This window comes from Apis laboriosa, unplaced genomic scaffold (assembly GCF_014066325.1).
Source record: "Apis laboriosa isolate Shangri-la unplaced genomic scaffold, ASM1406632v1 scaffold53_cov140, whole genome shotgun sequence".
In the NCBI taxonomy this organism is placed as follows: domain Eukaryota; kingdom Metazoa; phylum Arthropoda; class Insecta; order Hymenoptera; family Apidae; genus Apis; species Apis laboriosa.
In genome coordinates, this window is record NW_025223656.1 from 62,667 (window position 1) to 87,681 (window position 25,015).

Here is a 25,015-nt window from a genome sequence, read left to right on the forward strand (position 1 = left end):
GTTGGGTTACCGAAAAGGTGACACGAGCTCTACGAAACAACCTTTCACGATCTTCTTCCTTTCTAAAGGAAGCCGGTCGGCCGTTTTTCCAACCAACGAATGGGGCTAGCATTCGTTGAATCGTTCAACGTTTATTAACCGACTGAATAAATGACAGAACGGAGAACCGACACGGGGAGGAGAATCTCTCTCTCTCTCTCTCTCTGGTGGCAGTGACATAAGTTGGCGAGTGTAATTAGAGGAATAAAGTCCGCGGAATTTCGCGAGCCACGATCGTAAAGAGGACGAGTGTTCTGGCGTAACCCGAGGCCCGCACCCCGGCAGCACACCACCAAGTGCAACGGCGGCAGAGAAGCAGAAGCAGAAGCAGAAGCTTGAGAAGGGGCTGGTTGGTGGCTGGAGAAACGACGAGGAAGCCGCGTTGGGGAATGAAAGGGAGGGGGGCGTCTCGGTGCCGACGTCGTCGTGCCAACCCCACGGGGCGCCAGCCTCGTTATATCTTCATTAAGCGGTGTACCTAACCATCCTGTCGCGACTTCTTAGCACTTTGCAGTTCACACTAATTTCGCGTTACTTTTTTCCTTTCTACGTATCGGTTTCCTTGTTCTCTTCCCTCTTTCCCCCTCCCTCTCCTTACCCGGTGATAAACTCGCAATAAAGACGGGGAAAGGGACAGGCACGCCAGGCCTTCCCTCCTCTCCACGCTTTGTCCAACGCTTCGTCATTCTTTATACGCGCCTCGCACGATATCCTCCTCTCCCTCCCACCCCTCGATAATTCCTTCGAACGAGGACGGAGCGTTTACCACGAGTTTCGAGACTTCCCACTCGTCCGAGTCATCGTCCGAGGAAAGATGATGAGAGGATGTTGGGGAAAAAAAAAAAAAAAAAAAAAAAAAATAAATAAATAAATAAAATCGGGTGGACAACGACGGTGGTATAACGATGGCGGTAGATTCGGAAGAGGGACGGCACGAGTTTCGCAAGATTTAAGCGCGATCCTTTGTCCGAAGAGTAACGCCCGCGAGTTTCGTGTCGTGGGGTAGGGCGTAGGAAATTCCAAGTCCCCGAATCGCCGTAAGATCGGGACACGTCGTTATGGGTCCGCGCGCCCCTCCCTCGCTCGGTTTGTTTCGAAGGGAGGAGGGGAGGGAGGGGAGGGAGAGGCATCGGGATCGGCATCGGGATCGGCATCAGCATCGGCATCGGCATCGGCATCGGTATCGGGGCGGAGGACCCGGGTCCACGGGCAGAAGAAGGAGGACGCGGTCGTAAATATTCGGGCGCCAAATAATGCCGGTTCCGAGCGAGAGCAAGCGACCACGACTGCTGCTCGACCCGTAATGAAGGACATCCTCGTTAATTAGTCAATAAATTATCCTTCGCGCTCACGACGCCCGTGCTGTCTTTCTCTCTCCCCTCTCCGTCCCTCTTTCCGGCCGGAGATCTTGTCCTTTTTGCCCGGGAGAACTCAAGGGCCGCATACTTTACGACACCTATCTCGCGCGACAGCACGATGCATTTCTCACAATCAGGACCCTCGAAGACGGAAACGCGTCTTGTAAGACGATCCACGAGGTGGTCCGCCGCTGGCTTTCAGCCACGATGAATTTTTCAACGACCGTTTCGTCCCGTTTCCTCCGCTCTTCCATCCGCTTCTTTTACACATCCCAACCCCCCTTGTCCGCGTTTCCTGCGTTGTCGAGAAGAACAATTGGGAATGATGGGCGGAGGGGATGATAACACGGGGAGATTAACACCGTTCTTCTTTTTTTTTTTTGGAAATTCGTTCGTCTTTATTCGAATAAATAATGTCGAAACAGTGACATTTGGAAGTAGTTTGATCGCTTAAGAACGAAACCTAACCTGATCTAAGTCGTATTTTACTTACGTCGTTTTTATCAATAATATCTTTTTTCATATTTTTGATTCGTATCAAATTGTAATAAGTATCGTATAAAGTTATCCACGTGTAATAATTGTATATATACGAAATTTTATTTACAAAACCATTTTTAATTCAGCTGAAAGCTATTTCTACGAGAGATAAAGATAAAATTAAATTCGTATCTTTATATATGTTCTTCGTGTCCAACTTGATGTTTCTTTCGATTTACGACTTCTGCTTTGATCAAAGAATGTAGATAAAATTTAAATCAAATTCAAAATCATTTCATAACTATATAGATATATTTTTTAAATTCGTATCTATGTATTTATATACTTCACGTTCATTTCGATATACGTCTTTTTCAACTTACGAAACCAATTAGAACGTAAATGCGGGTTACGGCTATATATCCATGATAATTTATGGCGGATGAACTCGAACGATTCTCATAATATCTCAAAACTCGAAGGGATATAAAGATTCGATCGTATACGCGTCTAAAGTGCTTACGTATCGTGCCACGTGACCGTACATCACTTTAACTATTTCCTGGCGTGGTACAGGCCTACCGGTTCGCACGATCGCGAACAACGAGAGAGAACAACAACAACGCCACCAACGTCCAGAACTAACGCGCATCCGTGCGCTATGCCGGGTGCATCGGGGATAATTCAACGATACTCCCGCGAGCAATCGTCGATCCGAAAGATATATTTGAAAGATGTTGCCGCGGTGTGCCGAAGTGAACCGTTGCGGGTCGCCTTTTACCAATTTTAAGACGCACGTGCCGTCGTAAATTTTCAACGTTCCATCGGGAAAGCGAAACGATCGAAACCGATTAATTCGGCTCGTCGACGAAATCCGTGCTCCGATGGACTTTAAAAATCCCGATAACGTAGTCGTTCGCGTGGCCAGGCGTAGAAAACGTGTCACTGTGCACTTCCAACAAATGTGCGCGAAGTTCTTTCGCGAAATTCGTTCGAAATGGTTCCGGATTGTTCCCTTGGCAAACGTCGCATTCGTAAATCGTCTTGCCTGGATGCAGATTCGTCGACAATACGTGTTTCCTAAGATTCTCCTGAAACAGAAACGAAAAAATGACAGTGTTAGTCGAACGAATGAACGAGTATAGATGGCGGTATAGCACAGGAGAAGAAAAAGCAAGGCCTTCGGTTGCGATGAGAGAAAAGATATCAAAGACGTCATTGTGAATAACTTTTTCTTATAACTTGATCGACAATCTCTTATAATTTTTGAGATATTTGAAAGAAAAGATCGTTATCGTGTTAAATATTAATTTGTTCAACGTATACCTAAGAAGTAAGTATATCGCATTTAATAAACAAAATTCTACTTTCTCTATTGTACTATCTTTTTTCAACGATATAGTTTGCGAAAAATTATATTTCATTCAATTGTATTCATATAAAAATCATTCGTTACCGATTAAATAAAATCTGTCTTCGCTTCGAATTTCATAATGCTTATATCGTATATTTTAGGTTAGATTAGGTTAAGTCAACACGAGACTGCCATTTATCAATTATTATACGTACTCACAGTGACCAAAATGTATAACAGGTAATAATAACCTCTTCTATAAAGCATTACACTCGCTTATTGTACTCATTTAATGTTACGATCAGTGCAAAACAATGAATATCTGCCAAACCATCGTGCCACACCTACTCATCTCGTACGTTACGTGTATTAGATATCTCTGGACGCATCGTGGATAGAAGATCCGAATCGAATCGTAGTTGGATGTCAACCAAGCGAGAAAGGATTGTGCGTGAACGAGAGCGTAAGAAAATGCGGAGAAAAAGGAAGAGGTGGGTGGTGAATACGCGACACTCGGAGAGTGAGGACATTGGAGATGGAGAGCCGAGCCGGTATTGGGGAACGGTCAGGATGGTCGGAAACAGGGTTTCGTTGGTATCGGTCGGCGGTGAATACCTGGGACCAGAATCGGTCTGCCGCAAACCGGACGCGTTCATTGGCTATGCCATGGAGCATTTAAAGGCGCTTTACCCTCTCGGGCTAAGTAGCTGGCCGTAGTCGTAAACATCTTCCTACCAGGCGGGCTTATACGAGCCGTTGATGGCAACGGCAACATCAAATTTAATTTCCCATAAGTAAATCTTTCTGCACGGCCAGCGCTCCGTGACGGTCTCGGATAAAGACCCGTTCACACCGTCATGGGCGGTCGTCCACCTTTTACGGGAAATCATTCCAACCGTGGAAAGTGTGCAACCGTCACGCAATTCGTTCGTACACTTTTCATTAATCGGATCGATTTCTTTCTGATATAATTTTACATCCATGCTGTAAATACGTATAACTCGGTAACCGTAGAATATTCGATTTTACGAGGCACCGTTCTAGGATTTCAAATCGCGCTGCTTTAACTTCTCTCCTCTTTATTTCTTTCAGGATTCCAGTGCAGGGGTAATATTAATTTTCTTCTCTACCCGTAGACCACTACTGTGCGCGTAACACGAACGTAAATGTTCCCGTAATGTACACACGTATATAACATAATACTCGCATGAAAATTATCGAATATACGGCAAAAAATCCGATATTCCCTTGGCCGGCCGCTGACCGAAGAGGATTGTAAAATTATAAGCGCAAACTGCCAGGATCTTTAACCCATGTCAAGATTTTTATCGATGAGATATCGAATCGGCGGGCGTTTCCACATTTTAACCGATAACTAATAAATTCCGGTCGACGCTTATTCCGTTTCGTATATCCGAGTTTGTCGAGAACCATCCCTCCAGTTAAATTTTCGCCCAAGATCGCGGATAAATCGATCGTATCGCTTTCATCGGCTACCCGTCTCATTTTTATTATTTTTCGCTGTTTACACAGGACGGAGACCACCTAGAAGAAGAGAAAATTAAGGAGCAATAATGGGGAAAAAAAAAAAAGAGAGATGCATAGAAACGTGAAACAGATGCGAGAATAAGATTGCCTTCGTTGTCACGGTGAAATGGAGTAAGTTTTCCTAACTCTAGGAGGAGTGAAGAGAATGACATGCCGGACGACAGAACAAAAAGCTGTGTACGAGCATGGATGACAAGAGGAAAGAAGGAGCGTGTAGCCATCCGAGGTAAATCATAAACTGGATGGATGTAGGAAGGAAGGAAGGAAAGGTGGCACGTGTAATCTCGTTGACGCAAGGCAACCCACTCGTGGAAGAAGGAAATTGTTGAAGCTATTCGCACGTTCCTTATTAAAAGTTTCGTCGAGTAAACGACCATATTGCTTCTGGACTATTCTTATGTTGATTTGACAATTAATCTTTGATTGAGAATGGATGTAATTGTTTGCGAATACATTTGAGACTAAATCATATTAAGAGAATTATTTTTCACTAATGAATACTATGTTAAGAGCGAAAGTTATTACTTGGAAAAAGCTTTTACTTTGCTTTTAATTTCAAATGTATATGCATTTTAAAACTTGTTCAACGTTCATATGATTTCATATCTTTCTTGAAAACTGATCTCAGAAATTTTATCGATGCATGCAATAATACATCAAATGAACGTTAAAATTCATTAAAATTCATTAAAAATGATGTTAAATTAGATAACACGTTTCTAGAATCGTTTAAATTCTAGATATTGGTGTTAGTTAATGAAAATTAATGAAAAAATAAAATAAATTAATTATTAATCATAAACTATTTATGTATTTTGCAAAAAGAGAGATAATTTAAAGTTAATTAATATCCTAAATATCTTGTAAAATATATTTATGATATTATCATGATAAATAATGTCAAATAAAATGGAAAATTAAATGAAAAATATATAAGCAACAATAAATCATGTTTTAATATAAGTTAATTCACATTTTTTATTGTTAAAATGTAGATCAAAAATTCAAAACGAAACTTTTCTTGCTTTCCCTAAAATCAAAATAACGTTAATGAAGTTTAATTTCTAATCAATTTTCAATAGAAATCTTTTTTTGTGATTCATTTTATAATTTTTTTTTCTTTATGATTTATTATATTTAAATTTCGTACAGTTTAAAGTAATTTCCCAAAATTTACAAATACACGTATTACATTCAACTCTCAAACGTGTATACGTTTTTAGTATCGATTTAATTTAAAATTTTTCTTTTCGCACGAATCCAATTTTTCATTCCATATCACATTCAATCAATCAAAAAACCGCTCGAATGCATCGTTTGAATCGGCCATTATTAATGTAGCAATCGTCCAATTGGCGATCGTAATCGATTCAACCGCGAAGAACGAAAACAGGTTAAAACGAGCCCAGAAGGCCTTGTCATCTTTCGTATAGTTATGCACAGCGACTTGGTACGATTCAGAAGTGCCTACCGCCTGTATCATTACCGATGCAAGACGTACCATTCGCAATTCTCCGTACCGCGAGATTACCTTGGCTCAAGTTATCCCAGCGGCTGAGAGCCACTGGAATGAGTTTATGTCGCTATCAAAGAGACACGGAGCCCTCGTATGCGAGTCGCATCCTAACTAAAGCTTCAAAGGGCATTAGCATACCGGCCGCTCGGTATGACTGGGCCGTGCGTGTGTGGGCATCCAGTGAGCACAATTAACTCGTTATCTTATCGCGCCTCGGTGGCGGCAGAGGCGGCGGCATGGTCCAAACGTTAAGGTGTACTTTGCTTAATTTACGCCGCAGAGTCACCGCGGATACAAAAATTGAACTGCGAGTCAACCTCCGTTTCCCATCCCGTGTACACCGTAATAGAGCGGAATACAAGACCGATATATTTCTCCTTTCCGATTCGATCTTTGTTCGCGTTCGGGCCAATGACGAGGATTCTCTGTGTCGTTATTTATACTCGATTATATTCGATTCGACTTACCAAATTGTTGCTCGCGTAAGAGCAATGGCGGCACTTGTACGGCTTAGTGCCCGTATGGAGGCGCACGTGTCGTTGCAAATGAGAAGCGATCTTAGTACGAAAAGCGCATCCAGTGTATGGACAGGGGCGAAGATCCGATTTCGTGGCGTTCTCCGCTCCGTCGTGGCGTGCACGGTGGCTGGAAAACGAAATTAAAATTTTCGTGAGAGCAGCAATTCGATCGACGTTCTCGACGAAAGGGCAATTTTAAAGGTCTCGTAACAGCGGAAAGTTCATCGTCGTATCAGGGCCGATGATTACGAGCGACGCGATATGCGTGCGCGATATTACGAGGGAGCCATTGGCCATGGTTACGTGTATATCAGGTTCGAAATGCGTGACACGTTTAATTAAAATCCTCTGTGATTTACTCCGCCGCACAGAGCGAGACCGAGAGAGAGAGAGAGAGAGAGAGAGAGAGAGAGAGAGAGAGAGAGAGAGACGGGGAAGCCTGGCGGCCAGGAGTGGGAGAGGGAGAGGTGACACTCCAGGACAACGATGAAAAAGAGAACGAAAGAGGAACGTGGATAGGGGGAGAATGGGGCGCGGGAGGGGGAAAGTGAAGGATGCAGCTAGTGATGAGGGTTCAGGGGGAGGGAAAACGGAGGTGGGAGAGAGAAGGAGAGAGAGAGAGAGAAAGAGAGGACCGTGACACTCTGTGGCTGCGTTGAGTTCGACTCACGTAGTAAGTACTCAATTCGCGATGAAATATCGCGTCGACCATCGCCATGCGGACGATCATAACGGGTTGCCCGCACTTGGCCGACTGCTGCACGCAACTTCCGCTTTCGGCCTCTTTCTCCCTCCTCCCTCCGTGTCGCGCTGTCTCCCTCGATCATCCCCCCACCGTTCCTCTCTTTCCCTCTTTCCCTGTTCCTCTTTGACCGTGGTTCGTCGGACGAAAAAAAAAAAAAAAAAAAAGAGAAGAAAAAGAGAAGAAAAAGAAAAAAAAAGAAAAAAAAAAAGAAAGAGTTCAAAAGGACAACGAATCAAACGAGATGAAATTTATTAGAGGCCTTCCACTGTACAATGTCCTTAATAAGACTTAATTTAAATCGAATCGGCCGCTTTCGTGCGTAATCTACGATATATACGCGCGTTGCATATTTTTCCGGTATTAGCGTTCAACCACCTGTCTGCTCGGACAACTGAGAGTTAACAGAGAGGATCGTTTTAAAAAAAAAAAAAAAAAAAAAATAATGGCGGCCAAGTTCTACAATATTCTTTCTGTAAGACTGTTTCATTTCATTCTCTTCCCTTTCATAAATCGAAACGTAACTCAAGTTTAAAATAATCTCGGATCTCTTATAAATCAAAGTTTTCCTCTGCGAAGTTTATAGTAGCTACTTATCGGAAAATCAATCACTCGACGTTTTCTTTTTATCGCCTCGAAAAATCGAATAAGAAAAATAGAAATCGTACGACCATTCGAAATCGCGCGCTTCTTCCATCATTTTACGATCTCGTAAAAAAAAAAAAAATCAAATTCATACAAACTTTTATCCGAAAATATATTTCGAATAAGATGAATCGATAACTCGAAAGATTTTCAACCCTTTCTCGATTGCCGAAAATTCAACCATATCTTTCCAATAGAAATGACAACCCAACGCGCGATTTCTAATCTAGAATCACGCAACTTCGTAAATCAATTTATTCCATCGTATTCCATTTTCTTTGTGATTTTAATTAAGAAGGGGGGGAGAAAAAAATCGATGATATATACACGATACAGAAGCGGGGAAGAAAGACGCATTGCAGCGTGACTTACAACTCCGACAAAGTAAATTGTATCGATAATATTATTCAACGATACCACATATATATATATATATATATATACACATCTATACTTCGATAGGCAGCGAGTGGAAAATCACGTACGCGCATCAGCTGGCCTGTCCACGAGCTCAAAGTACTGCTACGCCCATAGCAATTAATTCACCGCTTCCGCAAACGCATCGATCACGCGTCTCGTCGCATAATACACGAGCCGCAGGCGTGCCTGATCCAAGAAAAATTCTTCAAACGCTCATTCCCTTACCGTCGAAGCTGGGTCCTCGTCTTGGCCGCGTAAGTGCAATCCGAGCATTTGTAACGTCTGGTGGACGGCGTAGCGTCGTGAACCAAGCTCACGTGCGATCTCAGCTCGGACGCTGTGCGAAGCACGGTCGGGCATCCCGGAAGCCCGCACTTGTACTTCTTCCCAGCGTGTCGAAGCATGTGCTGCCTTAGCGAGTGCCTGAAAATAAAATAAGAGAATGAAATAAAGAGAGGGAGAGGGAGGGATCCCCCCCCCCCAATTTTTTCGAATTCGCCCACTCTACCGCGACAGAATGATAATGATTTCGCGGGGAGGGGGGAGGGGGAGAGGAAGAGAGAGGGGAGGGTGCGTTTTTTCCCCCGTTCGAATCGAGCGCGTAATAAGACAGCACAATGGGGCGGGCGACGACGAGCGCGGCACGGAATACGAGCGCCCTCGTGTGACCATCGGCTGCTGTTCGCACGCCGTACGTACGATCCGATCGCAGCTGTTGCATCCTATATCAACCTGCCGGCACAAGAGCGCGCACAAGAGCTGCACTTTAAATAGTTTCTGTCGCTGAGGTGACGATCTATACGGTTGTCCCCCTTCCCCTCCCGATTCGCATTCCTACTCTAGTTTTCCCCTGCTCCCCCTTCTCTTCTCTCGATTAGAGGATTTCGAAAGTGGAAGGAAAAGGGACATATATATATGTATATATATATATATATATGTATGTATATATATATATATGTATGTATGTATATATATATATATGTATGTATGTATGTGTGTATATATATATATATATATATATATATATATATGTATGTATGTATGTATGTATAATACCTTTGGCATTCTTCGATATACTCCTGTATAAAACTAAGTAAAAGCTCGTCGATGTTATCGGGATCGGCAGCAAATTTCCGAACGGTGGTAGCCGATCTTCGTATATACGTATCTCCTCCCCCTGCCTCCCCCCTGGAGGTCCTGTATCGAGATCTTTCGCGAACGACGGAGCCGAGTGGTGACCGGGTGCGGGAAACCTACCGCGGTTTAACAGAGCGAAGGACACGGATTTTTCGAGATGGCAGCTCGACGATACCGCGAGGGCAGCTCGACGAGAGGCGGGATACGAGGAGGAATCAGGGGGAGAAAATCGAAGAAAAAGGGGGCGAGAGGAGGAGAGAAGCGGAGGGAAGAGAGAAGGAGGAGGAGGAGGAGGAGGAAGGACGGGAGAGAGAAGAGAAGGAAGAGAAGAAGAGGAGCAGAAGAGAGATCTGGGCCGTCCTAGGGGGAGTCTCGGCCTACCCAATTGGCTACGCAAGTGTAACGGCAACTTTTACAATGTCAGGATATACACGCCCTCGCACGAGCTTAGAACGTTTATGTGTGTATATATATATATATATATATATATATGTATGTATACTCTTCCCTTACACCTGCACTACCGTGCACCACTAGCCCCTTCTGCAAGTACGTTCCCGTGTCATCGTTGTGCACCGCGAGTGGAGAGCGGCACCCACTCGCGACCTCTCGTCGCTCTTCTTATTCGCTCGAAACCTTTGGCCGGTCAAGGCCAAAGAGCGTGTATCGAAAACCGCTACCGCGGACGGTTTCGATACGGGGGAGGAGAGGCGGAGGAGAGATCGAATTTCAGATCGATATCAGATTTTTAGCAACGAATAACGATTAATCCTCGTATCCGATTTCTCTTCTCTTTTTTATTTGCACTTTACAGAGAACACAAGTGAGAGGGTATATACACGTGTGATTGAAAATGTTCGACAATTTGGCAAGAATCTCGCTTTTCTTGTAATTTTTCCACGATACATTAAGTAAGCAATCTCTTGACGAGCTTGAAGAAGGGAAGAGGGTAATAACGTTGTTGTCTCTCATTGCGAAACAGGGGAAGATAAGATCGAAAGTAAACTATCTTTTATTTATTTTTTAATAGAACAATATTTTTCTCCTTTTTTTTTTTTTTCGCCTTATTATCACAGCGAGATCATCGCGAGATAACTGCAACTACTTTTTATCTTACTCGAGTAATACATTTCGCTCGTCCCGAAATAAGAAATCGTAACATTGTTCCGCGTGATTTTCCTAAAAGGAAAAAAAAAAAGAGAAAAGAGAAAAGAAAAAAAGAAAAAAAATTCGAGGAACAAAGTCGAGGACGAGACGAGGCTTGTTCCTCGTCGCCGTCCACGTGAATTATAGCGTTGGGAAATCTCGTGTTGTAGGCCCATTCCGGGGGATTGGAATTCCGATAGAACAATATTAATATGGTGGTCGACAAAAGCGCGGCGTCTCTCGCGGCGACGACATTGACGGAAGGGGAACGGAGAAGGTTGATGAACACACAGAGGACAGAGAGAGAGAGAGAGAGAGAGAGAGAGAGAGAGAGAGAGAGAGAGAGAGAGAAGACGCGTTTCTCGGACGCGTGTGTTTCGTCGGAATGTCGCAGGCGTGACAAGAGGCCGTTAAGAAGAGTCTCGGTCCGATTGGGTAAGCGGATGCGGTCACTCCGGATGATTTAGCGCGACGTCCACCGTCATCTCGTGAAATATGCGCCGGCCCGACTCGAGGTCATTTAAAAGTCTAATCCGCGGCGGATACGTACGTATCGTCCTTATATTCGTCAATATAACGGAAAGGGAAGGGAAGGGGGAGGGGGGGGGGAGACGATACGAGAAGAATTCTTCTCGTATTCTTAAAAAGAAAAGAAAGTTAAAAATCGAAATGTGAATCGAAATCATTTCTTTCCTTCTTTCTTTCCTTCTTTCTTTCTTTCTTTTTTTCCCCACGCTGAAAATTCGCGAAAACGTGTATAATAACGCGTACGATGAGTCAGTCAGTCGACGAGAAGAGAAAAAAGAAGAGAGAGAGAGAGAAAGAGAATTCGCGAACGAGAATGAAACGAGAGGCTCGAGGATAGTGCGGCGACCGTGCGCGCACAGGTTAATACACAGCCTCGATCGTTCTCTTCGGATGGGAAGGAGGAGGGGGAGGGGGAGAGGAGGCTGCGCGGCGATCGTGTACTATCCGAGAGGAGGGAAGCGGATGAGAGCGAACGAGCACGGGCATTAATTAAAAAGGTTGCGCATTAAAATGATTTGTTTTAATTGGCTGAACGCGGTGAGGTATTTATGGCCTCGCGGTCCTTCGCTCGGTCTGTCGGTCTGCGGCCTCGTACTACACAACGAACGAACGAACGAACGAACGAACGAACGAACGAACGAACGTCGACTCTCGAACGGACTTCTTCAGGCCTCCTCCTCCTCCTCCTCCTCCTCCTCCTTCCTCCGCCTCGACTGCCTCCCCCTCCCCCCGTCGCTTTCTCGGCTCGTTTTCTCCTCGCCTTTCTCGTCTTCCACGCCTTCCTCTCTCTCTCCTCCGCCAAACTCTTCTTCCTCTCAGCCGTGGCAAGTCCTTCGCGGCCTAGTCCCCTCCGCCCCTGACCTCTTCGATTATCTCGAAATCGGACGATCGTTCATCCCGAGAGCTAGCCACGAGAGAGAGGAAGAGAGAGAGAAAGAGAGAGAGAGAGTTAAAAGCCGATTCTCCTCAGAGGAGAAACCGAGGGCGATTCATAAATATCGAGCCACGACAAGTGGATCTTTATTACCACGAATGATTTACAAGCGACTCTTCGCCCCGACTCTTTCCTCGACTCTGTCAACCCGAACGCTCCGACTCTCCGTCTCGAAACATCGTCTCTATCATCGTCTCTATCATCTATTTTACGTTTAAGAACGTTTCTTACCCCCTCCTCTCCCTCTCTCTCTCTCTCTCTCTCTCTCTCTCGACTTTATCGCCCGTATCTGGATTTCGTCCAGAACTAACTAACTAATTAACTAACTAACTAACTGGAAAGCTCTGCGCACGTACGCGCGCACGGTATGGAAGCTGCAAAGTTAGGGAACAGGTAAATGTAAACCTTTTACAACGGGAAGAAAGAGAGAGAGAGAGAGAGAGAGAGGTGGGTGGAATCAAACGTTTGGAACGATGGGCAAGGTGGGATCGTGATGGGCCGTGATGGTGGTGTGGCCGTGGAACGATGCCGAGGAGGAGGCAGGACCAAAGTGAACCGAAGGTGATGCATGGCCGACGGTTTCTACGGCGGGGCCGCAGACCAAGAAATAAAGAATAAGAAGAATATCCGCTTCGTCGGGTCCAGAGCCGGCCCCCTGGAGCAAACGCTGTCATAACTCAATCCCACCTTCGTCCGCCGTTCGTACGTCCGTACGTCCGTCCCGTACCGTTGCAGCTTGCACCTGCGTCCGTCTCGCTCTTTCTCCGACTCTACCCCCTTATACATATGTCCCTTCTCCCCTCCACCTTTCGACTCGCCGAGCTCGATCTTGATCACCGTGCCGAGCGGTATAACCCATCCGATGTTGAAGTCATCGAGGGAGATCTCTCTCTTTCTCTCTCTCTCTCTCTCGGTAGATTCCATAGTCGTCATTCTCTCTCTCTCTCTCTCTCTCTCTCTCTTTCTCGTTACCTCTCGCGTCACTTTTGCTCCTTTCGAAGAGAGACGAATCGAAACGAAGAAAACTTCAATTTTCGTCGTATATATATATATATATATATAAGATGATAATTTTAAACGCGGTTTCGACACGGTTTTCGAGCAATCGGGGGGAAAATTTTCGACGGATTTGGGAGACGGAGAGAACCGGTTCAAGAGGTGCGGTGATTCACGCGTTATTCAAATATATTCGGGTATAAATCGCCCGATCCAAACCGGGATAAAGACGGATCGCGGTTTTAATTATAGATTTCTCAAATTTATGTAAACAAGGGGATAAATTTGAGGAGGACTGAGAGCGTTTCGCGACGCGATTGACAGCGTCGTGAGAAAAAGAAGAAAATAAAAAGAGAGAAAGAGAAGAAAAAGAGAAACGAAGGTTAAAATTAAATCGATCGATCCCGAGTAGGTATCTACACTCTCTCTCTCTCTCTCTCTCTCTCGATCCTCGCAACCCCTCGAACGATAAATCTTGGAGAGGCTCGATCGTACGGGTATGGCCGGCCGGCCATGGTTGGATTTGGAAATCCAAATCGGAACGAACGATCGAAACGTCAAACGCCCTCCCCTCCCTTCCTCCCTCCCTCCCTCTCCCCACTCGAAATCTCGAAAAGCCAGCTTCATTAACGCCGTTAACGTGTTCACCGCGCGTCAAAATAAATTCGAATCAATCCGGCGTGCGGATCTCGTCTTCCTCTCGGAGACGAGAGCGAAAAATTCTCGTTTCGTTTTGTCGCAGGGAGCGGGGGAGGGGGGGAGGGGGGGGTTACTCGTTAGCCCCCCCTTCCTCCCTAGTTGTTTGGCGCTGATGCTGTAAGTCGACGGGGATAAAGAAGGAAGGAAGGAAGGAAAGAAAGGAAAGAAAGAAAGAAGGAGAGGGAAATAAGGGGAGAGGGGGATAGAGAACTGGCAGAGAAGGAAGCGGAGGGAGAGGGATTCTAGGCTGCCGCGTCAGGGAGATTAGGGGATCGCAGGGTCGGTTGTTGCCAGTAGAGCCGGAACGGTGGGGCGGAGGGGTGGTTAACGCTTCGCAGCCGAGGCTCAGAATAAACAACAATATTATAACGCGAGCTTAATTGCGCCAGAGGGCTCGGTAACGGGCGCATAAATCGGGGCAGCGGGCGCGCGCGCCCTCCAAACTACCCTCCCCTCCCTCTTCGCCCGCTCCGTCTTCGTCCCTCCACGACTCGCCGCCACCCTCCTCCCTTCTCCCCCTCCCCTCAGGAACATGTACCACGAGTCTTCCACGAGCCGCCGCTCCCGGACCAGGATTCATTTACAATAAACATGTCCTCCGCTAATTTCGTCGGTGGAAAAGGAGGAATCTCCGGAACGGAGAGGAGCGTCTTAACCGTAACGTACGTCGACGTTTCCGCTCTTCTCGTTCACAGGAGACGATCATTCGTTAGGCAGAGGGGGGGGATCGCGAGTTCTTCGTTATCGTGTGTGCATATATATATATATATATACATGTATATATGTGTACATGTATATGTACATAGGATAATACTCGCACGGTTATACGATTACGAGCCGAATTTCCTCCTCTCTCTTCTGCCAGTCTTCCCTCGTGGGAAAAAATTTTAATTAAATAAAACAACTGTCCGGATATTTTTTCATCCACCTTCTTCCCCCCCCCCCTCCTCCCTCCTTCCTCGTTACCGCATTATACCACTACTACGCGTTGAATCGCGTGCCGCACCGTACCGCATCCGGTATAGGAAAAGTTTTCCACCAGGGGCGAAAAATTTCATGCGGTCCACCGAGCATACCGCCGAACTGTTATCGAGGAACTGGTATCGAGGAGGAAAGAGAAGGAAAGGGATCGCAAATAACACAAGCGGGAATAAGAGCGAGCGACGTATGAGTAAGAGTATCGCACGGACGGATATGGTTGGACGAACGAGAAGAGGGAGAAGAAGAAGAAGAAGAAGGAGGAGGAAAAGAAAAAAAAAAAAAAAAATGTCAGCTCGGAGGGATGCGGCGTTTCGAAAAGAGGCTGGAGATGGGGATGGAGGAGGGGAGGGGTTAGGTCTGGGTTAGCAGCCTGCGGCTATATCTACGCGTCCTCGACCGCAGGCCTGTTTTATTTTATGAATCGCAATATTTCACGCGACAACTGGACTCGCGGGGCGGCCACCGCTAAACTGTCTGCATACGGGGGCCGTGCTTACCGCGTGCCACCATACCCGAACCGTACCGCATCGCATCGCATCGCATCGCATCGCAACGCTACCACCGGCCACGCCATTCCCACACGGACGAAGAGGAGAAGGAAACACAAAAGCGCGGCACAATGCGCGCACGGGTGGAGACACCTCACTAATACATTCGAAAGCGACGAATGCGGTGCAACAGCGTCCTCGCCGTCGTCGCATTGTTCCTTAAGGGGGGAGGGGGAGGGGGAGGGGGAGGCATGCAGAAATCCTTCCCTCCTCCTTCTTTCCTCCCCTCTCGACAGTGGCGCGTATCCCCCTCGGAGAGGGGGGAGGGGAGGGATACGCAGGGGCCGGACGCGTGAGGGGGTGCCTCGTACGGGGTGATCCGTAAAGTCGACACCGTGCCTCATTAGTAGCCCCGTCCGAGGTGAGAGGAAACGATACGCGAACCCGGGACCACGCGCTGCTGCCGTGGTCCAGAACAATGGTAGATAAGAAAGAGAGAGAGAGAGAGAGAGAGAGAGATGGGCCTCCCCTCCTCTCGAACCCTCCTCTCTAAATTTACCGTGATCCGGCGAGATTTATGCACCGCCTCGATCCTCGAACATGCCTCGCGTTCGAATTAACTTTCCTAAGGTCTCGTCATTATCTCTCTTCTCCCCCGTAACTCCTTCCTTTCCTCAATTTCTCCAAGGCCTCGATCCACGCAACCACAGTTTTTGGAAAAACTCTGTGGACAATTGTGCGACGCGTGGTAGCGACGCGTTTTATCGGCGGATAAACGGTTTAACAAGCTCGAACAAGGACGAAGGGAAGGGAAGGAAGGGACACGAGAGAGAGAGAGAGAGAGAGAGAGGAGGATAGGATCGTCAAACGAGGTTACGCCAATCTCGCCCAGTATGCCTATCTTTACGGCGTTTACCTGACCGGGGTTTACGAAGGAGGTGGACGCGCGCCATTACTGCCGCGGAAGATAAAAGATACGCGGCAGCCACGCCGCGGTCCATATATGTAAATACCTGTGGGGAGCCTCGCGTACGTACATCGAGCAACGTCCGTGCCGGGGACGGGCAGGGGGTTGCCCGAGGTGAGGGAGGGGGGCGGACGACGAGGGGCGAAACGTACGGTCAGCGGGCTCGCGTATGTAACATACTATCTTGAATATGCGCATACATCGAGAGAATTGCCCGCTTATTCTGAGAATTGGTTAGGGTCGATCGAATGCGCGGGAGCTGCCCGTCTTCCCGTAATTATCCCTCTTCTCCTTCTTCCTTCCTTTCTCCTATCCCTGTCTCTTTCTCTCTCTCGCGTTGTTTCTTCGCAATTTTCCAATGGAAGACCGCGAAAACGACGAACGAGAAGTTTAGAAATCAAAATCTGTATCTCTGATAGATATATATATATATATATATATACAGGGTTGGGTATAATCGATGATAACAGTTTGTTGCATCCGGGGAAGCGACAAAGTTTCGTGGAAACGCTTCTTGCTAAATTGTCTCCGTTTCCTCTTCTCCGGGGAGAGAGAGAGAGAGAGAGAGAGAGATAGAATTTGGATTCGACATTGGCGACAACTGACGCGAGCGAACGCCCCCTCCATTTTCCACGAAAATGAAGCTGGGAGAAAGTCTAATTGCGGATCCGAGGCAGAAAGCAAGTTTCGACGCGAATGATACGTCAGAGATCATTGGAGGCTGACAACGATCGTCATCTAATCCCTCGTCGTCTCCGATATCGAAGATATTCCGGAAAGAAAGGAGAGAGAGAGAAAAGGAAAGAAAAGAGAGAGAAAGAGAGAGAGAAAAGAGAGAGAAAGAGAAAGAGAGAAAAGGAAAGAAAGAAAAGAGAGGGAGAGAGAAAAAAAGGAAAGAAAGGAAAAAGAGAGAGAGAGAGAGAGAGAGAAAAGGAAAGAAAGGAAAAAGAGAGAGAGAGAGAAAGAAAAGGAAAGAAAGGAAAGAGAGAGAGAGAAAAAAAAGAAGTAACGGGGAGAGAGAGAGAGAGAGAGAGAAAAAAGGAAAGAAAAGAGAGAGAAAAGGAAAAAAGGGAGAGAGAAAAAAGGAAAGAAAGAAAAGAGAGAGAGAGAAAGAAAAGGAAATAAAGGAGAGAGAGAGGGAGAGAGAGAAAAGGAAAGAAAAGCGTTGACATCCTTCGTCGTTTCCGATATCGAAAATATTCCGGAAAGAAAGGAGAGAGAGAGAGAAAAGGAAAGAAAGGAGAGAGAGAAAAAGAAATAAAGAGAGAGAGAGAGAGAGAGAAAAGGAAAGAAAAGCGTTGACATTTGCTTTACATTTGCTCCCTTTCCGAAATCGGTTGTTCGAATTGGCATTTGGCGCGCAGGCACACGCAGATCGCAATTTTTAATAGGGCCCACGGGGCGTTAATCCGGGGCTAGTAATTTCGCTAGCGTAACGAAGCATTAGCACAAGCGCAAGTTTCTCCAGTTACGTTGGTTGTACGCGTATGGTAGGTGTGCGCGTATACTTGCACGGACCATAATGCAAGCCCATTAAACGCCGGAATGACCCGTGGGCTTACAGGGGCCGCGCTGTACGAGATGTTAATACGAGAGGAGAACTCCATCCCTCTCCCGCTCTCCTTTTCCTCCCCCACTCCCTTCCCTTCCCCGTCTCCTTTCTTTCTTCCTATACTTTTCGCGACGAGGACACCTCTTCTCTCCCTTACCCTCCCTCCCTTTTCGGTCGGGAAAAGAAAAGTCGAACGATCTTCGCTCGGAAAGATCGGCTCGGCAGAGTCGAGCCTCCCGTATTATTTTTCAATGCCCACTTTTGGGGCTCAATTTATTTACGATATTACCCCCCTCTGGCCCATGTTAACGCATTCGCGGATTAAGGTAAACTTGAAAGATGAACGGGCCCGGTGAAAGGTAAAGGGAAACCGAGCACGAGAGTATGGATCCACGATCGATATATATATATGTATATATATATATATATAATTGTACCTAACTGGATATCCATCCGGTTGATAAATGCGATCCTTTTGTTGTTGGCCGGATAAACGCGGCAAGTTTTCTTAGTCTTAAGGGCCTCCCCTCCCTCTCTCTCCATTGTTGTCACGATACAACGCTGGCTGTACGTCATCACAGGGAGGATACACGAGCAATTACTTTTACTGCGCGCCCGATCGTTTAAAATTATCGATCATCGATAAGCTTCTTAACGTGTGTATGTGTATATGTGTGTATGTGTGTATATGTTCTTACTTCGTGTAGAAAGCGTTGTTGCACTCGGAGCAGGCGAAACCGCGCTTCCTCCCGGACGACCCGCCATCCGGCCATCCGGCCGAGGACGACCCCGTGCACTCCTTCTGATGGGCGTTCAGGTCGGATCTCCTCGAGAAGGGGGCCAGACATTTGGCGCAAGGAAACGGCCTCTCCCCCGTGTGACTCCTGATGTGATTCCGCAACGACACTTTGGCGAACGCCCTCTTGCACACGGGGCAGGAGTACTTGGCCAACGGTTTGGCGGGCCCCGCTCTCTCAGGCGCCCCTGACGGATGATTCACGGGGCCCGCGTGAAGGGCCTCGTGGAAGATGAACTCCGACCGGGAATCGGTCGAGAAACTGCACTCCCCGCACCTCCACCCCTCGCCACCCTTCGCCTTCGTCCCCTCGTCCTCCTCCTCCTGGCACTTGTTCTCCCTCGTGTGCCTGGTCACGTCTTGGGACAGGGCGAAAAGCGTGCCGCACCTCGGACATCTGGAAACCCGGGGGAACGTACGCACGATATGAGAAGAAGTATTATCGAAGCGATATAAAATATCTAAGGATGTTTAAGAATTTTCACATTTTAAGAAGATTCACACCACAGTGATTCAAGAAAGATAATTATTATTTCGAAGGTGTATTAGAAAGGAAAAGTGTAAATCTACGAAAAGGTACTCGTGAAATCGCTCGCCTGTAACAAAGCTCGGGATGACGATCGAGAAGATGGCTCTTGTGGTCCGACAAATTCGCCTGTCTCTCCTCGCAATGGGGGCACTGTCGACCGATCGTGGCGGCCGCCGTCGCGCCCCCGTTACTCTTCCGAGCCTTCACCACCTCTTTGTGGCTGGACGTCCTTCGATGGAGAACAGCCTCCCTCGCAGTGGCGAAGTTCATCGAGCAGAACGAGCAGAAATAGGGCGCCGTGTCGCCCTCGCCGCCCCCCTTCGCCGTCTTCGCCGCGTGGCAGGACAGTTGATGGCGTTGAAGCGCCACCAACGACCTCACTACCCGCGGGCACAGCTTGCACTTCATCCGCTGCTGATACTCGTCGCTCGCCGTCAAACTCTCCTCGTGGCCCGTCTCCTTCGCGTGTATACGAAGCTGCAAATTGTAACGGAACCGGCGGTCGCAACCGGCGCACGGCAGGCCCCGTTGCCGCCCTATCATGATCGGCACCGAGCCGTTCATCATCGAGACCACGTCTCGGTGGCTCGGGTCGAGCAGATGGCACTCCATAGCCTCGTTTTCCTCGCACCAAAAGTCGCACGGGGTGCATCTGTAGCTGCCGCTTATCTGAAAAATCGAGGAGAAGAGGAAGAAGAGGAAGAAGAATAAATGAAGATAGAACGAAGAACCCTTGTTTTCTCTCTCTCTCTCTCTTTTCTTTCTTTCCTTTTTTCTCTCTCTTTCTCTCTCCTTTCTTTCCTTTTCTCATTCTCTCTTTCTCTTTCCTTTCTTTCCTTTTCTCTCTCTCTCTCTCTCTCTCTCTCTCTCTCTCTCTCTCTCTCTCTCTCTCTCTCTCTCTCTCTCTCTCGTTCTCTCTCTTTCTCTCGTTCGATCGCTCGCTCGCTCTCTCTCACTGTTAATGGAAAAAGATTTGCAAAGAGGGGAGGGAGATGGATACCTGCTCGAGGGTTTTGGCGTGAAGCTCGGACCTCCAATGGCGGAGGAACGTGTCCTCGGTGTTGCAATAAAAGCGGCAGGAGAAGCACTGGAAGGGGCACTGGCGAACCACATTGGCCATATTTTCGAGTAGAAAGCGGCGGGCCCGTGGCCCGCGAGGATTTACGCCCGCCACGCGGCAGTGATAATGGGAGAGCAAATGCTTGCCCATTTGCGCCCTTCTCACCCTCGCGTGGCACATCTCGCAGCAAAGTATCTCCTTCTCCCGTCTCCGCAAACTTTTCTTAACGCCAACCTTCGCCTCGACCCCCGTTTGTCCCCTCCCTTGTCCTCTCTGTCGATCGACCTGGAATCCGTTCCATCGCGTCATTTTTTGTACAAATTTATATAAAAACTGGGAGGGATGTAATAAGATAATTCGAGGAAGAAAGAAGGAATGCAAAGAGAAAACAGAGCGACGTGACGATTACTTGATGGCGAGATCTCTTGGCGACGTGGGGGTTGCCGGCGCGCGGCAGGCAAAGAACGCCGTCCATCTCTCGGACGCTCCTTCTGGCGTGCAAATCGGAGCGGAGGTGCCTGTTGTACACCAGTCGGGAGGCGAGTTTCCTGCCGCAAGGGTTGCACCAATAACCCGACCCGATATCCGCCCTCGCGCCCGGTATCCACTTCCCTCGCGTGTGCCCAGGCGGTGGTTGTTGTCCCGCGTGGTTGCTGCCCTTGGCCCCGTACTCCTCCTGCCCCCCCCTCTGCGAAACGGGCGCGCGTGAAAGAAGGGGAGAAGGGGAAGGAAAGCGATAAACAAACGAATAAGACGTAATCGGGCGTACCTGGGTTGATGGGTCCGAGGGCCGCCACTTGCCGCCGGTGTGAGACGGCGGCGGATGTTCTTGATGCTGCTCGTCTTCGTCCTCCTCCTGAAGTTGAGACATATTTTGAGGGAGATCGTCCAATTCCGGCTTCCATTTGCCACCGGTGTGACCGCGCAATGAACGCTCCCTATCCTCCTCCGACTCCGTGTACGAGCCATCCTCCTCCTCCTCCTCCCCCAAATCCTCCTCCAATATATCGTCCTCCTCCTCGTCCTCCTCAACGACTCCCTCCTCCGACTCGTCCTCGCCCTCTCCCTCGTCCTCGTCCTCGCCCTCGCCCTCGCCCTCGCCCTCGCCCTCGTCCTCGTCCTCGTCCTCGTCCTCGTCCTCGTCCTCCTCCTGTTGATACCCGAACCCGTACCTGGCCAAATCTTTGCTCGATGCCTCGTTGTTGGCGACCAACTCGGCCAATATCGTGTCCTCGAGCCACGTTTGATGAACCTGCTCCATCCTGCTCTGCGGCTCCTCCTGCTGCCTCTTCCTGTCCCCCGCCTGCCCCTTCGCCCCCTCCACGTGGTGGGACGCCATCAGGCCCTCCACCAAAGAGTTTTCCGCCTCGTGGTGAGTCTTCGACGAGGAGGAGGAGGAGGTGGATGGGGCGGTTGCTGCGGTTGCCCCAGCGACGAATGCCCCCCCTCCACCCCCTCCACCCTCGACCATGCCACCCGTATGGGCCACGTGGCCCATCGGTTGGGTCAACTTGTTACGGCCCACGTTGTGGGTCGCGGCCGCCGGTTTCGGGGGGACGATGTCGGGGAAGCCGACGAGGGACGGGATGCAGAGATAGTCGGTCGGGTCGTCGACGAGAACCGGGACCTGTGGCAGCATGTTGTGAATGTGCTGCTTCTCCTTCGCCTCCTCCCCGTCCACCTGGCCCCCCCTCTGGCCCCTCCTCCTCCTCTCCTCCTTCCTAATCGACTTTTTACCCTCGTCGAGCAACGACGAGGGCGCCTTCCGGGGATTCGTCTTCGAGCTGCTCTGCAGCTCCAACGAGCTGAAGAACGCGTCCGCGTTCAGTATCTCGGGGTAGGAGACGGTGGTGGGGGAAGCGGGCGTCGTGGGCGAGACCCACACGTTCTTGTCGTCAGGTGGACGGCATCCCGATTGACGATGGCGCACGTAATTCTCGAGGCCGTGTATCGTTAGGTGACACTTGATGCAGAAATGGGTGTCGTCGTCCTCCTCGTAGCTCTCCATCGGCCCTATCCATATTGCGAGACCAAGAGTTGGATTAATGCGGTGGACAAATTGGGATCGATACATTCGATTCGTTTCGACAAATTCGAAAACGAGTAAATGTGAAGGAAAAGGAAATATCGTTACTCTTTCATATTCTATATTCCTGAAAGTATATGGTATGGGTACACGTTTTCACGGATATCGCGTTGATTAACGTGGAAACAATGGACCATGGATTCGTTGGATTGATAATTTTTTGTAATTTTCTTTATCTTTAAGATACGTTGATTGCGTGGAGATCTAACGAATTCGAAACTTTTTATCTTATCATAACCACCCATTTCCAAATGACAAAAGGGAAAAGAATATCGTTACACGTTTTTATATCATACAATACTTCATCCATTATCCCGTAAAATGTACAGATATATACCTTTTCGTTGGTTATAGAATTATGCGAATATCCTCTTTGTAATTTTTTAATTATGCATCGACGTATCTCCGCGTGAAAGTTTGCCTAGATTCGAAAATGATAATTAATGCGTCACCGTTCTTGAAGATATGCGTGATACGCGTGGAAAAAGATTAACAAGACATTCATCTAACGATAATTCGAAACTTTGGAAAGATGTGTATATACTTTCGTATATACTTTCAACGAACTGGAAAATGAAAGAAATATCCTTGTAATTTTCCATCGATTATCCTGAAAATACATAGATACGTATCTTTCTCCATCCCCCCCCCAAAAAAAAAACGTATATCTCCACTACGAACAAATGGAGAAAACTAGAAGAATATCTTCATCGTACATTAAACCCCTCTCCTAACACTTCATCGATTGTAACTCTTCCATCAACAACATACCTTTCGAAAAAATTCGAAACTTGGTCAAAAGCATACCTATCCCTCCATAACGAGAGAAACGAAAAGAATATCGCGGAAAACTTCGTCTACCGGAAAAGAAGAAGAGAGGAAAAAAAAAGAAACCTCCAAAGTATCCTTTTCTCCCCTCTCTCTCTCTCTCTCTCTCTCTCTCCTCCCTTCAAAGTCAAGAAGAACGACAAGAAGAGCGGAAGTGGAAAAGGAGTGAGAGGGGGGAGGAAACGAGGACGGGAAGAATATCGATGGGACAAGTGACGGAGCCGTGTATGGATTACGCGTAAAGGGCAGTGCATCGCGCAACCGGGGCAAATTGAAGGCCCGATATTCGCGGAACAGAAGGGAAACAAGTTGACGCTTCGTACGAGCGCTTCGAGGGGGGGTAGGAAGATCGGTCGATGCCGCTTGGCCGTTATTCGGACGACGACACTTCGCCTCCCAGTCCTGGCCGACCCTCCGCCGCCCTCCCCGGCCCGTTACCCACCCCTGCTTACCTCCAACCATCCACCGCCCACCCCCTTCGCCACCTCCGCCGCCCCATCCTCTTCCTCTCGCCCTCCTCTCGCCCGGACGCCCCCGCTACCTCCGCCCCCCCCGCCTTGTTGCGCCCTTTCCGTTTCCCCTTTCCCAAGTCTGCGAACCTCGGCAAGCGACCTCGTGGCTCCTCGTCTCTCGCTACCCACGTCTACCTCCTCCTCCTCTTCTTCCTCTTCTTCTTCTTCTTCTTCTTCTTCTTCTTCCTCCTGCTACACCCGTCTTATTAAACGGGGAAAACTACCAAATGAGATTTCCATCCGGCTCGAAACACCGGCTCACCTCGCGACCCGATCGCTTAACGCGCGGATCTAGCCGGATCGTTTACTTTTGACGTGACTAAAATTCGATTTGTAACGAGATACCGGAAACTCTCGACGGTAGGGAGGGAAGGGAGGGGAGAAATCTACTCTCTTGGTGTGCTCTAAGAGAGTCGAAAGTTTCGAGATTCGAAGAAAGGGAGAAATAGAAGGGGTGGATGGATGGGTGGATCGATCGAGCGTGTATCTTTTAAAAATCTTTAAAATTTTTTCCCTCTGTTCTCTCCTTTCTTCTTCTTCTTCTTCTTCTTCTTCTTCTTCTCGTCTCAATATTATTTAATCGTCGATTAGATTAAGTTTGGCCAATTTTATATTTCCGATCTCTCGGTATTGGAGAGGAGAGGAGAGGAGCAAGGCTGGTAAATCGAGTCGAGATTTGCCGTCGAGAAACGTCGAGGGGATGCCTTGGTTAATTGGCCTTGGATCGTGGACAAGGATACGTCGATACGTCAATACGACGTATCCAACTTTGACGTGTCGCGAGGAGAGGAGACTTAACGTTGATCGACGATCAACCACGACGACTAATCCCTTATTACGCGCCGTAATAACGGGGAAAAAGTGCGTTACACACGCGGCGCACCTGCTACCAAAGGTTCCTCTCCTCCCTCCTCCTCCCTTTTTCGATCCTCGAGGCGCGAGGCGAAAAATAAGGAGGGATATCGGTCGAGACCAGATTTTGCCATCTAACCGGAGACACGAGGAGGAGGGGGTGGGAAGTACAACTGCCGAAGGTGGAGGAGGGATGGATACTTGTTGAACGTACGAACTAGACGAATTCCCTCTGTAGCGATGCCGTGCGAAGCTACAAATTGCACGTGCACGCCCGCGTTGCAACGGATATCCTCCGCCCCGA

The 25,015-nt window shown here is 48.1% G+C and overlaps 1 protein-coding gene and 1 long non-coding RNA gene across 2 annotated transcripts in view; one reads left to right on the forward strand and one right to left on the reverse strand.

Moving 5' to 3' along the window:
* Positions 1-1,806: 1,806 nt before the first annotated feature.
* The window catches only part of LOC122717548 (zinc finger protein 91), a 31,364-nt gene continuing 8,155 nt past the window's right edge, over positions 1,807-25,015 (reverse strand). Inside the window, exons 2-10 of the mRNA XM_043941749.1 lie at positions 21,569-22,446; positions 21,203-21,445; positions 20,843-21,121; positions 20,374-20,718; positions 19,441-20,042; positions 18,747-19,241; positions 8,846-9,043; positions 6,763-6,940; positions 1,807-2,968 (exon numbers count right to left, since the gene is read on the reverse strand). Of these exons, the coding sequence (XP_043797684.1) occupies positions 2,729-2,968; positions 6,763-6,940; positions 8,846-9,043; positions 18,747-19,241; positions 19,441-20,042; positions 20,374-20,718; positions 20,843-21,121; positions 21,203-21,445; positions 21,569-22,441 (3,453 nt within the window). The 5' untranslated portion in view covers positions 22,442-22,446 and the 3' untranslated portion in view covers positions 1,807-2,728. The remainder of the gene's footprint in view (positions 2,969-6,762; positions 6,941-8,845; positions 9,044-18,746; positions 19,242-19,440; positions 20,043-20,373; positions 20,719-20,842; positions 21,122-21,202; positions 21,446-21,568; positions 22,447-25,015) is intronic.
* LOC122717550 lies at positions 2,833-5,447 on the forward strand. Its single transcript, XR_006347230.1, has 4 exons — positions 2,833-3,210; positions 3,393-3,471; positions 3,605-3,722; positions 4,765-5,447. It is a non-coding gene; the product is annotated as an uncharacterized LOC122717550 (long non-coding RNA).